Source organism: Coffea arabica, chromosome 11c (assembly GCF_036785885.1).
Source record: "Coffea arabica cultivar ET-39 chromosome 11c, Coffea Arabica ET-39 HiFi, whole genome shotgun sequence".
Classification (NCBI taxonomy): Eukaryota; Viridiplantae; Streptophyta; class Magnoliopsida; order Gentianales; family Rubiaceae; genus Coffea; species Coffea arabica.
Genome location: NC_092330.1, coordinates 38,710,000 through 38,722,024, shown reverse-complemented (window position 1 = coordinate 38,722,024; position 12,025 = coordinate 38,710,000). Strand labels below are relative to the sequence as shown.

The 12,025-nt window shown below is 36.2% G+C and overlaps 2 protein-coding genes and 1 long non-coding RNA gene across 10 annotated transcripts; 2 read left to right on the top strand and 1 right to left on the bottom strand.

The window, feature by feature from the left end:
* Positions 1 to 3,416: 3,416 nt before the first annotated feature.
* Positions 3,417 to 3,683, top strand: LOC113716196 (uncharacterized). Its single transcript, XM_027240491.2, has one exon. It carries the CDS (start codon positions 3,417 to 3,419, stop codon positions 3,681 to 3,683), a length of 267 nt encoding a protein of 88 aa, XP_027096292.2.
* A 1,439-nt stretch (positions 3,684 to 5,122) lies between these two features.
* Positions 5,123 to 9,242, bottom strand: LOC140016902 (uncharacterized). Of its 4 annotated transcripts, none has more exons than XR_011823186.1 (3): positions 9,103 to 9,242; positions 7,356 to 8,909; positions 5,123 to 5,477 (listed from the first exon to the last, which is right to left on the bottom strand). It is a non-coding gene; the product is annotated as an uncharacterized lncRNA (long non-coding RNA). The 4 variants fall into 4 exon arrangements; XR_011823188.1 differs by having other exon boundaries at positions 7,442 to 8,909; XR_011823187.1 differs by lacking the exon at positions 5,123 to 5,477 and having other exon boundaries at positions 7,244 to 7,521; positions 7,602 to 8,909.
* Positions 8,854 to 11,948, top strand: LOC113715354 (uncharacterized). 5 transcript variants are annotated; one of them, XM_072071051.1, is made up of 3 exons: positions 8,854 to 10,651; positions 10,743 to 10,927; positions 11,596 to 11,899. In XM_072071051.1, the coding sequence occupies exon 1, from the start codon at positions 9,113 to 9,115 to the stop codon at positions 9,767 to 9,769; it is 657 nt and encodes a 218-aa protein (XP_071927152.1). In that variant the 5' UTR covers positions 8,854 to 9,112; the 3' UTR covers positions 9,770 to 10,651; positions 10,743 to 10,927; positions 11,596 to 11,899. The 5 variants fall into 5 exon arrangements, 2 of the variants coding, with proteins under 2 accessions (XP_071927152.1, XP_071927151.1); XM_072071050.1 differs by having other exon boundaries at positions 8,854 to 10,927; XR_011823183.1 differs by lacking the exons at positions 8,854 to 10,651; positions 10,743 to 10,927 and adding an exon at positions 10,934 to 11,478 and having other exon boundaries at positions 11,596 to 11,948.
* Positions 11,949 to 12,025: the final 77 nt, after the last annotated feature.

Below are 12,025 nucleotides of genomic sequence, written 5' to 3'. Positions count from 1 at the left end.
ATCACTGTCCATATCGTCCCAGTCGCAATTTCGGCAGTAAACATTCTCACAACTTTGTACTCTCCCGTGGAGGGCACATGTCCAAAACCAATTGCACGGGCCCATGTTTGTGGGGAGGCCCCTGGGAGCGTTACAAATTGGTGAGTTATAGGTCTCTTGGTTTGAGTTCATTGAGGATTCTGAGTATCACCTAGAAATATTATTGCCATAATAAGCTAAGTGTCCTAATTTTATGCCTTGTCATTTAAATCCTTCCATGTTTTACTCAGTCACAAATTCGATTTCAAAACGAACACTACAACTATTTGGGCTAGGGACTAGTTTACGATAGATATAGGACTCAGAGTGTGTAACTCAACACTTTTGCCACTATAAGGTAATTGTCCAGAAACTTTATTTTGGACTGGTCCAGTAAGAGAGCTCCATTTGAACATCCAAGGGGGAATATGAAGTGGGATTTTGTTTGTCCAAATGGATACTAGGTCCAATTTTTTCCTCCCGTTGTTTAAATCCTCTTGTTATTTAATCACAAATCTGCTTTCCTTTTCCAGGTAAATGAAATTCATTATAGGGTTTGTCTATGGGGCAACCGTTAAGATGCATATTAGTTATCATATTTTTTTAAAATATAAGATTAATTAGGAAAAGTAAATAAATACAAAGGGAGGGCAGACAATATTAACTAGGAAAAGTATAAAAATGCAAGAAAAGTTAATAATTGTTAATATGTGTACATGTATACTAGGTTATGTGAATATTAAATGTGTTGAGAAATACCCTTAATTATATATTCTTTTTTCCTAGTTATTTTAGTTTTCCCTTTTCAAACAAAGCTGTCCTTACTTCCAGTGTTAAATAGTCTAATCCAAAAGAAGGAGGTGAAACATGCACTGCCAGTAAGCATGTTAACTTCGGCTTTTTGTAAAAGTGGCCTTGTATAAGTAAGGTCTTACTAATTGTTTGTGCCTCCATTACTTGTTAAAAATAAGTCGAGTTCAAAGAACCTTGTATTTTTGCCTACATAATATACAATTAGAGAGTTAAAATTGAGTTCTAATTATTGCGGATAATGACACGCAAAACCCTTGATGAGAATTTGTCTAAATACTGTCTTCTCCTTTCCATTTTGATATTTTTGTTTTCCTTTTTTTATCCGTCCCAAATTATATTCTACTTTCCAGTTTAAAAAATATAGTTAACTTTTAATCTCTCTAAAATGTCCTTATTTAGTGTACTTTATTATCAGTGAATATAAACTACGTTATTCATTAATTGTTTTGATTCATGGCTTGAATGGTGCAACTTTTCATCAATATTGTTGTTACCACTAATGTAAAGGTATAATGTTTAGTTATACTATTAATATTAATGTAAGGGGTATTTTAGAAAAATAATAGACTAGATGCACTCTTTAGATAAAGTTAATTAATTTTTTTAAACTATTTCAAAAAAAAAGCTAAAACTATCAAAATAGGAGAGAGGGAGTACTATTTTGTTATTCTATCCTAATCTATAGGAAAAGGGAGCCTAAGGAGGTTTGTGTGTTAGGAACTAATAGATGTGCAAAGTGCAAATCTGACTAGACCAAAGACGGTGCCATGAATTTTTTTGGTGACAGGTGGGATTTGATCCCGCCATCTACAATCCAATGAAGGACTTAAATCCCTCCCCGTTAGCTAGGGAGCTAGGCTTAGTGGTTTGTTAACCGGATTAGATCACTGATAGTTTCTATTGGAGTCATGATGGTATGACAATTTTGTACTCGCAATTTGGACCTGCTCTCGTCCTCTCTATGTTGAATTTGTATAGCTATAAAAAGAAAAAAAATGAACAAAATTTATATATGACTTTATTTGTCCCTTGAATTCTCAGTTTGTCTTGAAACCGAACTTTTCAATCCATGCTCCATCCATAAAATTGTCATCATCCTATACTTCATCATATGCCCTGGCACCAGTTTGAATTTGTAGACTCTGCATTAGATTGACATTAATGTCATATTTATCTTTAATTATGCTGAATCCTTCCAAGTTCCAGTGGCATATCATTGGCTTAGCCCTGCATGTGACAGGTAATCAGATGATTAAGACAAAAATGTCATCCAAATCGTTATTATCTTTGCATAGACATGTTGTTTAGGGATAGGCATTTAGATCAGAAAGGTAGCCCTTCGGATCGTTCTCAAAGCCAGTCCTTGTTACTTGAATTCTGTGGCATAGTAAATTGTCATACTACTCTTGTGTCTCTCTATTATTTTTAGGATAATTTCATAAACCTCTCTTGAGGTTTCTAACAATTTCACTAGCCTCCCTTGAGATTTGCAAAATAACACTAACCTCCTTTATAGTGTTTTATTAGAGGAAAATTACTCATATACCCTAAGATATTATGTCTTATTGAAAACTAACATCTAGCAATTAAGTAATTAGGGTAGTAATTAACTGTTATTAACTAATTAATGAAAATAGCTATTAGAAAACTTTTGAAATGATGAGCAATAACTTGCAATTTCAAAATGGTGCTAATTGATGTACCAAATATTTGTTCACTCTTAAAAATTGAGACACCAAATAGTAATTTTTCTGGATATTTTGTACTTTTAAAAATCTTCACAGTTGCCTTACAATTAAACTTGCAATATTTGTTTTTGATGCTAAAGGTTGTGGGTGAATTTTATGATTTCCTCCTGTAGTTTGACAAGGCTATAGTTTCTACACCTACACTTTACCTTCAACTTGCGAAATCCACAGAAAATCACTGTTTTTCCACCTCAAATTTTGCTGCTTGAACTGAAAATGAGATCCATCTTAATGCTCCTTGTTGCCTTAATATGCAAAATGGTAAAGATAAAAAAATAGACATTATAATCCAATGCACTAGCTGTTGATCTAACTTTGTAGAGAAATTTAGTTGGTACTTATTTTTGGTTCTTTGCTATTTATACTTACATTCCCTTGCTTTTATTAATATGTTTTTCATTCCTTTACAATACAAGTTGTACACAAGCATAAAGGGTATTTGTTGAATAAAAGTTTTATCTCTCTTCTCAAAGTAATTTTTTAATGCTTTTTTTTTTTTTCTAATTTTGACTGATTTTGTTACCAAAACCTTAACTTCAGTGGAGGTTAGTGTAATTTTACGAACTTGAATTGGATAAAACCAAAAAGAATTTTTGTAGCAACTGCTCTATGATCAAATTAAATTGATTAAATTGAAATTTCTAATTCTAGAGCATGAATGATAAATATCTTAACCAAAATAAAACACTGGTTAACAAAATTAACTCAGCATCCTACTTACGAATCGTTGCCTTTTTTTGTCTGGGAGTAGGATGGGAGATATAATCATCTGGATAATGAACCACAATTTATACTACTGCATTACTTCAAACTTGTTACCTAAATGGCAACTTGAGAATGGGTGGCAAAGGTGGCAGTTCTGTCGGCAACAGCGGTGGAGACAACGGAGGAGGGAGCGGAAGTTCTTGTGGCAGTGGTTTGTCTAAGGGCGGAGGCAATGGTGGTGCCGGCGGTGGATTTATTAAAGCACCGGGTGATGATAGGTCATATATTTCAAGAGCCGGATTTGAGGCAAATCCTCAGCTCTACATTTCGGGCGTACATGGTAGCCAGAGGGACAAATGGACTTTTACATTGAACAAAATGTTAGAATTTTGTAAATAAACATCAGATCTATGTTGAATTGTCAGCTCCATATGGTTTGGATCAACGAAAATTTTATTGAAGTATTAAACTATCTGTAGTAAGTGGATTTTTTGCTTTCCAATTTTGGTATTTTTTTCTTTAGCAATTACTCCATAAAAAGCAATGGAATTTATTGGAAAGATAGTTTAATTTGGAGAGCACTTCCGACTCGCTTGATTAAGTTTTAGATCATAATTACATGCAAATATGGTCATATGACTACCTCCAATGGCCACCTACAAGCAACTTATTTCTTAGCATTTTTTTCAGTTTGATATCTACTCAATTTTCTTGAGGCATAGCATATATATGTATACGAGCAGAAACCGGAGGGGACTGAACCTTGGCTTGCCACATTTTTCGGGCCCCATGGTGGGAGGTAAGGTTTGATCTCCTAACCTCCCATTCGACCAATTTCGATGGTGGCCACTGAGCAATTACATGTTAACTTTGAAACTTTTGTCATTTTTTCCGTAGAAGACACTACTATTAGATGTTAGAGAATGCATAGTCTTTAAATTCTATGAATTCTAGGCAAAGATCAGTCTTCCCTTTAAATGAATATGAAAAAGAATGTTAACGAAAAAAGTTTTTCCTTGACTGCCAACACCAAGCAATACCATCTCATGGGAATTAATTAAAACTGCCTTAGTAAGTGTGAGTAGTAAAATTTAAATCAGAAGTATGACACTACAAATTTCAATTGTTACCATCAAAGCGCATTAAACAAATAAATAAACCAAAGAGAAAGTTTTTCACCTTCACTGCCATGCATAACTATCTACAAGTACAAAACATCTTATAAGGTCTAAGAAAATTCTTTTTTCCCTCCTTACAAAAGTAAAGTCTTAAAAAATGTTAGAAAAATGATTCAAAACGTCTCTTATATTTTGCAACATGACTTTTTTATCCCTCACTTTTAAAAGTGTAATTTTACGTCTTTTACAAATTTACATCGGTCAAATTTGATCCCTACCTAAGTTTTTGAATAGTTTTTAGTCGGAATAGACCACGTGCTTTCCACATGATCATTTTTTAGGGTTAAAATTGTTAAATTAAATTTCACATTATCCGATCCACAGTCTCTCATATTTCACAAAGTGATTTTTTCGAAAATTTTAAAGATTATTACACAGATAAAAGCATATGGAAAATAAATTTTTTCCCTTTTCTTCCGGGAACCTTATAATATAAATTCCCTAATGATCTGTAGTTCGTTTTTCAGATTCTTAGTTGGACTATAGATTGAACAGAAAACTAAGGGGGAATGACGTTCAAAATTTTAAGGATTAATCTTTGTCCCCAAATATCTCGAAAAAAGAGTACAAATTCCTTGAATTAGATGTCATAACTCATATGGTAAAAAATCCGTGTAGTCAAATTAGTTTCCCCCTGCAGTCATGCATTTGACTCTTAAATTCACAAGAAAAATTTATCATTTCAAGTGCAGAAATTAAATACATCCTAATCAAATTATGCCTATATAAACCCCACTCATCATCCAATCGAAGTATCGGCATCAAAAGTGTAATAACTTCAACAATTACTACTATTGTTTAAGTGATCAAGATTGAAGAGCATTTGGAGATGGATAACAAGGGTTGCAGCAAAGAAACTGGAGCAGGCGCAGCAGGAGCTGGTGGTGGCAATAGCAGTGGTGGTGGGACTAACAAAGGTGGCAACAATGATCTGATCATGAAGGCTCCGGGTGGTGATGGTGCATATATATCAAGGACTGGCTTTGAGAGCGATCCAAAGGGCTACTTTTCTGACCTGCATGCGAAGGAGAAGGCCAGCAAATGAAGAAGGGATGTTTGAGTATCTAAAGATAAATAAAAATGTTGACTACTTATGTACTTTCATCAACTCTAAAATTTGGATCAATGGAGATAATATATTGAAGTATTAAACTACCGGTTTTGTGTTCACCCCATTTAGTTAATTTGTGGTTTTAAAGCATTCTTTTGCATTAAATAGTCCCCAAATTTTCTTAAGGCCGAATAACCAATAACTATTTCGAAGCCAAATGCACACAAATTGAACACGGTTTACAGGTCAATTCCTCAATTTCTACCATCAGAGCTAATAAGGCGATGTTCACTCTTGTCAAGAGGGTTATAGATAAAAACTAAAAAACAAAAACAAAAACAAAATCTTCGTACATTCTGTACCAAAAATCCAACAACACTTTTGTCTGGAAGGTCACTTGCATTTCAAGGGGCCTTTTGAAGGAGGCCTTGGATTATATATATCAGCTATAATCTCAAATAATACCCAAAAAAAAAAAAAGCTTTAATCAAAAAGCAATAATTAATTTTTTGCCTCAAAGCTTCTCGGTTTCAACTAATAAAGGATCCCGAATATGTAGACGAAAATAGTGCCATAGCGGAAACATCATAATTTATTCCTTGCCACTTTTTTTCTTTTTTTTTTTGTCAAAAGCAGTATTTAATTTCATTTCTAGCTTGATAGCATAAGGTTTGTTATAAAAGTGTTACTACCCGAGTGATCTTTCTGTGCACTCTATTCTTGGCCATGAAATGGATTGGGTGCATTAGAAAAAAAAAAAAGGTGAATTTGAATTTGGCCTTCTAAAATAGACCAACTTACCAATTCAACTTACCAGTTCAACTAAACACTTAAAACTGGAAATTCGATCCAAATGACGCTTTGTGTCAATTCACATATGTTTATTAATTAAAATTTCGTCAAACTTAAGTGGTATAATGAATTCCTAGCAACTTTGTAAGGGAAGGGCTTTAATGAGATACAAGGGAAAAAGATAGTGAGTGCTCTTTTGATCAGTTTTGAAAGATTTGAGATGGCAGATTAACTTTTTCTAATGCAAGCAGATTATTTAATTCTTAAACGGCAAATTATGGCTATGGACCTTTCAAATATTTTTTTTTTCTTTTTTTGGGTTCTTTTGCGGGCTAAACTCTAGCTAGAATATGTTTAGTTATGTTTTTCCGGTCATTTATTTTTGTAAACTAGGCATAGAAAGAAGATAAGGGAAAAATCATAGAGCAATGAAATGGTCTTTTGGGGATTTGGTGGATTCACCATATGGGAAGTGATAGGCTGAAAAAAGAAACACTTTTACACATAGTTAATTTTACCTCATTGATAGAGTAGATTAACGTGTTAATTATGTGATCAACAAGATAGTGTGATTCATGACAGAAATTAAACGACAAATAATGAAAAAAATATAACAATTTTGACAGTGGCATGCCTCATATACCTGCCAGGAAAATTTTGCAATTGTTAGGTGATTTTGTCTTTTGGTCTCTATATTAAGGCTCTATATATAAATGAAGAAGATCACAAATTTGGATTCATGAGAAATAATTCGCACACATTATTAAAAATAAAAAAGGGTCTTAAGGCTTTCATTGTTGAAGATCATTGTCATGACAGCCGCTAATCTTGCCTTACAAGTCCCAAATTGGCCTTTTTATTTGTTCATTAGGTCGGTATTGGACCACTCTCATTGACCAAAGGAGACAAGAATTTATTGGCTTGGAAAACTTTACTAGTTTGCGGCCCCTGCTTGGACCCAAAAAGACGTTAATTTTATTGAAAAGGAAGAAGCTTTTTCTTAGAGGACATGGAAAAAGAAATGTAACAGAAAGCGATACAAATCCATACAGAGCTGAAGATCACTTCGTTTTCTCTTCTTTATTCGTTTCTCATAGAGAAAAGAAAACCCATACAGAGCAGAATCCGAAGCTTACTAACTTCAGTCTTCACCAGCTGCTTCACCAGCTTCCCCAACTGCTTCACCAGTCCCACCAGCTGCTGCACCTTGTTCGTCCTGAAGAAATATAATTTGATAAGATTTTCAACTCACAAGAATGGGAAAGCGTAAGAAATGTAGAGTTGACATTATTTTACCGGTACAATCACCAACACCATTTGTGTGGTTAGAGACCTAATTTTCTTTACAATCTCTTTCAAGTGAGGGATTACGTGGGAAATCTCCCGAGTTTTTTGGTCCGAAAGACGGTGCACAAGAGTGATAGAAATCAACTATTAATTCCCGGAGAGGCTAGAGAGTTTATCACTTACCCTTCTCCCAATTTTAATATGGATGAGCTCCGCAGTACCGGAAGTCCTGTTTTAGTTCGAACGACGGCAGGAAATATCAACTGTGTGGTGAAAGAAGAAAGTAATATGAAGTGCATGATGATTGTTGGCTGGCCACAGTTGAGAGATGCCCTTGGATTGGGTGTGGGTTCGACGATCAATATTTTCATATACCATACACCAACACCATTACTTTCTTCTTGGTGCATGGTAGCCAAAGATGTTGATCGTCGAATCCACATCCAAGCCAAAGGCATCTCTCAGCTGCGGCCAGCCAACAATCATCATGCACTTTATATTACTTTCTTCTTTTACCACACAGTTGATATTTTCTGCCGTCGTTCAAACTAAAACAGGACTTCCGGTGCTACGAAGCTCATCCATGTTAAAATTGGGAGAAGGGTAAGTGATAAACTCTCTAGCCTCTCCGAAAATTAATAGTTTGTTTCTGTCACTCTTGCGCACCGTCTTTCGGACCAAAAAACTCGGGGGATTTCCCAAGTAGCCCCCCACTTGAAAGAGATTGTAAGAAAAATTAGGTCTCTGACCAGCAGCCATGATGAAATGGTAAGCAGGAGATGAAAGAAGTATCACTCAAAATTTACTTCTTCTCGACAAAAGAAGAGATGGTTAGCAGGAGCTTTTTCTCGATGAAAAAAGAGATGAATGAAAGAATTGCAACGTCCGCTATTTATATGCATGCATTGTGCCTCGCATGACTGAGAATTTATCCTCTCCGGCTGACTCTAGTCTAGATAGGTGTTCGGACACGTTTTCAAGATAGGATTAAAGATGAGTTCAGATTAGACCATTTCTGGAGCATCAAGAATTAGTGTCCATTTCTGAAGTATGGATACAAAATTGAATAAGAATAAAGGAAGATGAAAACAGAGCCACTGAAGAAGACAAGGACAAGTGTGCTGCCAACAGAAGCCGCAACTTTTAAGGAGTGGACCAACAGAACACGTCTCTTGTACGTGTCATCATATCCAGCCTTACAGTTTCAACTGCTCTTTTCATGTCTGAAGCATGTCTTCGGCTTTTCTTTCATCCTCACCGTCTCAATTCTCTGTCTCAGAGCACTCAGGTTTCCGTCCACTATATTTGCTGAGTTCCCTGCAAAAAAATCCACACACACAAGAAATCTTGAATATCTAATGTTTTTAAAACAAACCCTTAATTATTATCCCAGTTCAACGTTTTTGCCATGTTTGGTTGAGGGTTCAATTGGAACAACCATATATAATCTCTCGAGGTTCATACTATTCTAAGTAGTACTTAACAGAAGCGTTAGATCATCATTTTTCACCTCCAACAAGATGATGCCATCATCTCGCAAGCCTCCACTGGCCAGATCCCCAATCCACCTTCGCCTTCGACCTCGCCGTCCTCTTCAGTCCAATACAAACACCATCCAAACCCCACCAGGTTCTTTAACGAAATCCCAGTTGCCTAAAGGTGCTTGTGAGATTGAAGAACTGGAATTGGGTGTTCGCCCAGAGTACCGTACCATTTCTTGTGAATTGAGGGCTTTGGCAGAAATGGTGCATCAGGAGTTTTCCAGCGCAGACTGGGCTGACGCTGGTTTGGTTGGTACTAGCATGAGTGTTAATAGGAGTACTTTGTTTGAAAGGGGAAGGTTCTATGAGGAGTACTCCGCGAGAAGGAACGAGAGGTTGAAGAGGAAGAAGGTGGGGGAAACAGGGGATGGGAAGAAGGCCGGGCATGGTTATGATCTTGGTGTCAGGGTTGAGTCCGCTAAAAGAAGAGGGGAGGCCAAGAGGTTTGAAAGCTTGAGGAAAACGGTTCCTTCTACTCCAACAGTGGACGGGAGTCAGGCTTCAAGCTCCAGGTATTTGCTGAGGAGCACTACCAGTAAGGAGAACAAGAAGCCACCTTTGGCTTTTGCAAATGTTGAAAGATCTGTTGGGGTGGGACAGCAGAAAATTGGAGTCAGACGGGGTAGGAAAATTTGAGGTTTAAATTCAGATTGCGGAGAAATTGGAGTTTTTTTTTTTTTTTTTTTTTTGGTTTCTGAATTTGTTTTGCTAGCTTTCCAATGACAGATTTAGTTTCTAAAGTGAAAATTTGAGGATTGAAAAAAAAAATATATATATATATATATATATATATATATATTCTCTCATCCTCGTTATCACGAATAGAAAGGTAAAGTGGGATGCGCCAACTTAGCAGAAAGCAATGAAAAGAATGAAAAAAAAAGGCATGCATGAAGTGCCATTATACCGGAGACACTGTATATATGATTATATTCCTGTTAAATGTCCTAATTTTATTTCTTGTCGTTTAAATCCTTCCATTATTGACTAACAAATACGATTTCAATTTTCTTAGGAACACTACAACTACTATTTGGGCTCGGGACTGGCTTTCGATTGATTGAGAATTCTAAGTATAACTCAATAATATTGCCATTATGATATTTCGAGATAATAATATTGCCATTATGAGATAAATGCGGAGAAATTTGATTTTGGACAGGTCCAAAAAGAGAGCTGTATTTGAACATCCCAGAGTAAGATGTAATTATTGACTGTTTATGCCTCCATTAATTACTTGTCAAAATTAAGCAGAGTTCCCAAAATCTTAAAGATTATTTGGTGTTATGCAGTTCTATACTTTTGCCTCGCATAATGTACGATTAGTGAGTTAAATTTGAGTTCTAATTGTTGCTGAAAATGACGCGGAGAGCCCTTGATGAGAGTTTATCTAAATACTAGCAAGAACATCAGGGGTGGTTTCTAAAATTATCCCTAATAAATTGGAGAAAAGTTCCGTAGGATGTCGAAAAAGGGGTCAATCAATCAAAGACGTGGCATCCGGAATCTGGTAAGAGGGTAAGAAAGTTTCTAATGCTACGTCCCTCTCAACTGCGTCCAGTCACGTGATTGATAACTTTTTCTTTCTGGCTGGCTCTAATCTAGACAGGATTAAAGATAGTTCAGATTTCGCTGATATTACATAGAAGTGGCAAAAAGTTCAGTGAAGACTAAAAGACACGTATCCCCACCCCAAAAAACGAAAAGGCACAGGGATAAAGTTGCTGGTGGCAGCGGAAGAGAGAGGGGTGTCCGGATTCGTTTCTCCTCTCTGGCTGGCTCTAGTCTAGACAGGTGTGCGGACTCGTTTCACTTGAGACTTCATACTTTCTAGTCATCACGGAAGAAAACTATTTTCATTTGTGATGTAAATGGGCTTCATGCAGTTTTTGCATAATGAGTCTAGCGCTTAAAAAAAACTTTTTTGCGTAATGAGTTTTCCCATAGGATGTCCTGAGCAAGTTCTTGCCTTGATGGTAATATTATCTTTCTGTGTTGCTCAAATCGCTGGTAATTGACAGCTTTCTAGCTTCGGTTACCATATTCTAATAAAGCACTACATAATGTGCAATTCTGAGGAAGTACTTGTTTATGGAGTACTTGGTTCGTCAAACACTGTAAAGTAGTGTGAGAGTGCTTCTAATTCTTTTGCAATATGTAACCTGCTTTCCCGCTTCGACTCAGCTTAGTTTGCACCTCTGGTTGTACGCGCAGAATCATAAAAGATATGTGGAAAAATACTGTACTAGCTGAACCCGTCTTGGCTCATGGGTTCTTCTAGTCTTCTTGTTAACTAGCGGGAACATTACTTTCTCTTCGCAGACAGCTTGTGCTTTCGAGTCTTTGTAGGTGTTGGTAATCCTTCTTTTATGCATGCTGATACAAGGCCTCTATGTATGTGGTGCTGCAACCTACTATATGATCTGTGTTTGACATTTGGTTTCTTTTTTACCTGTCTGCAGTATGAGAAAAGGATGGACGTTGTTGGGAGATGAACGGAGGTCTACATTTGGGGCAACTCATAAGAAATATGTTAGGAAGAAGAAGTGAATTGAAGTGTGAAAGCAGCTTTTGACTGCCCAAGAAGCTTTTTTTTTTTTTTTCATTTTTTTTCTTTTTTGTCCGAGCAACTTTTGGAACCAGAATTTGAGTTCATGTGGGCTAACCCGAGGTTTGCTATCTAGGAAATACCCGATATACCCGAGGTTAGTTCATATAAGATGTGTATCTGAGGCTTCCAAGCATTTTCAATATGGCATTTAATGACACCTAGTGCCGATAGTTCTAGTGTTAAATTCGTTTCCTGCAGAAGTCACCGCATGTTTCAAAAGATCTCTTCAAATTGCTGCTCGGTTTTTCCCTAAGCATTGACTCTGCTGCCTAAATAGGAGC

Excerpts from the sequence above, each read along its gene's own strand:
- LOC113716196 (XM_027240491.2), top strand. The coding sequence starts at position 3,417 with ATGGGTGGCAAAGGTGGCAGTTCTGTCGGCAACAGCGGTGGAGACAAC.
- LOC113715354 (XM_072071051.1), top strand. The coding sequence starts at position 9,113 with ATGATGCCATCATCTCGCAAGCCTCCACTGGCCAGATCCCCAATCCAC.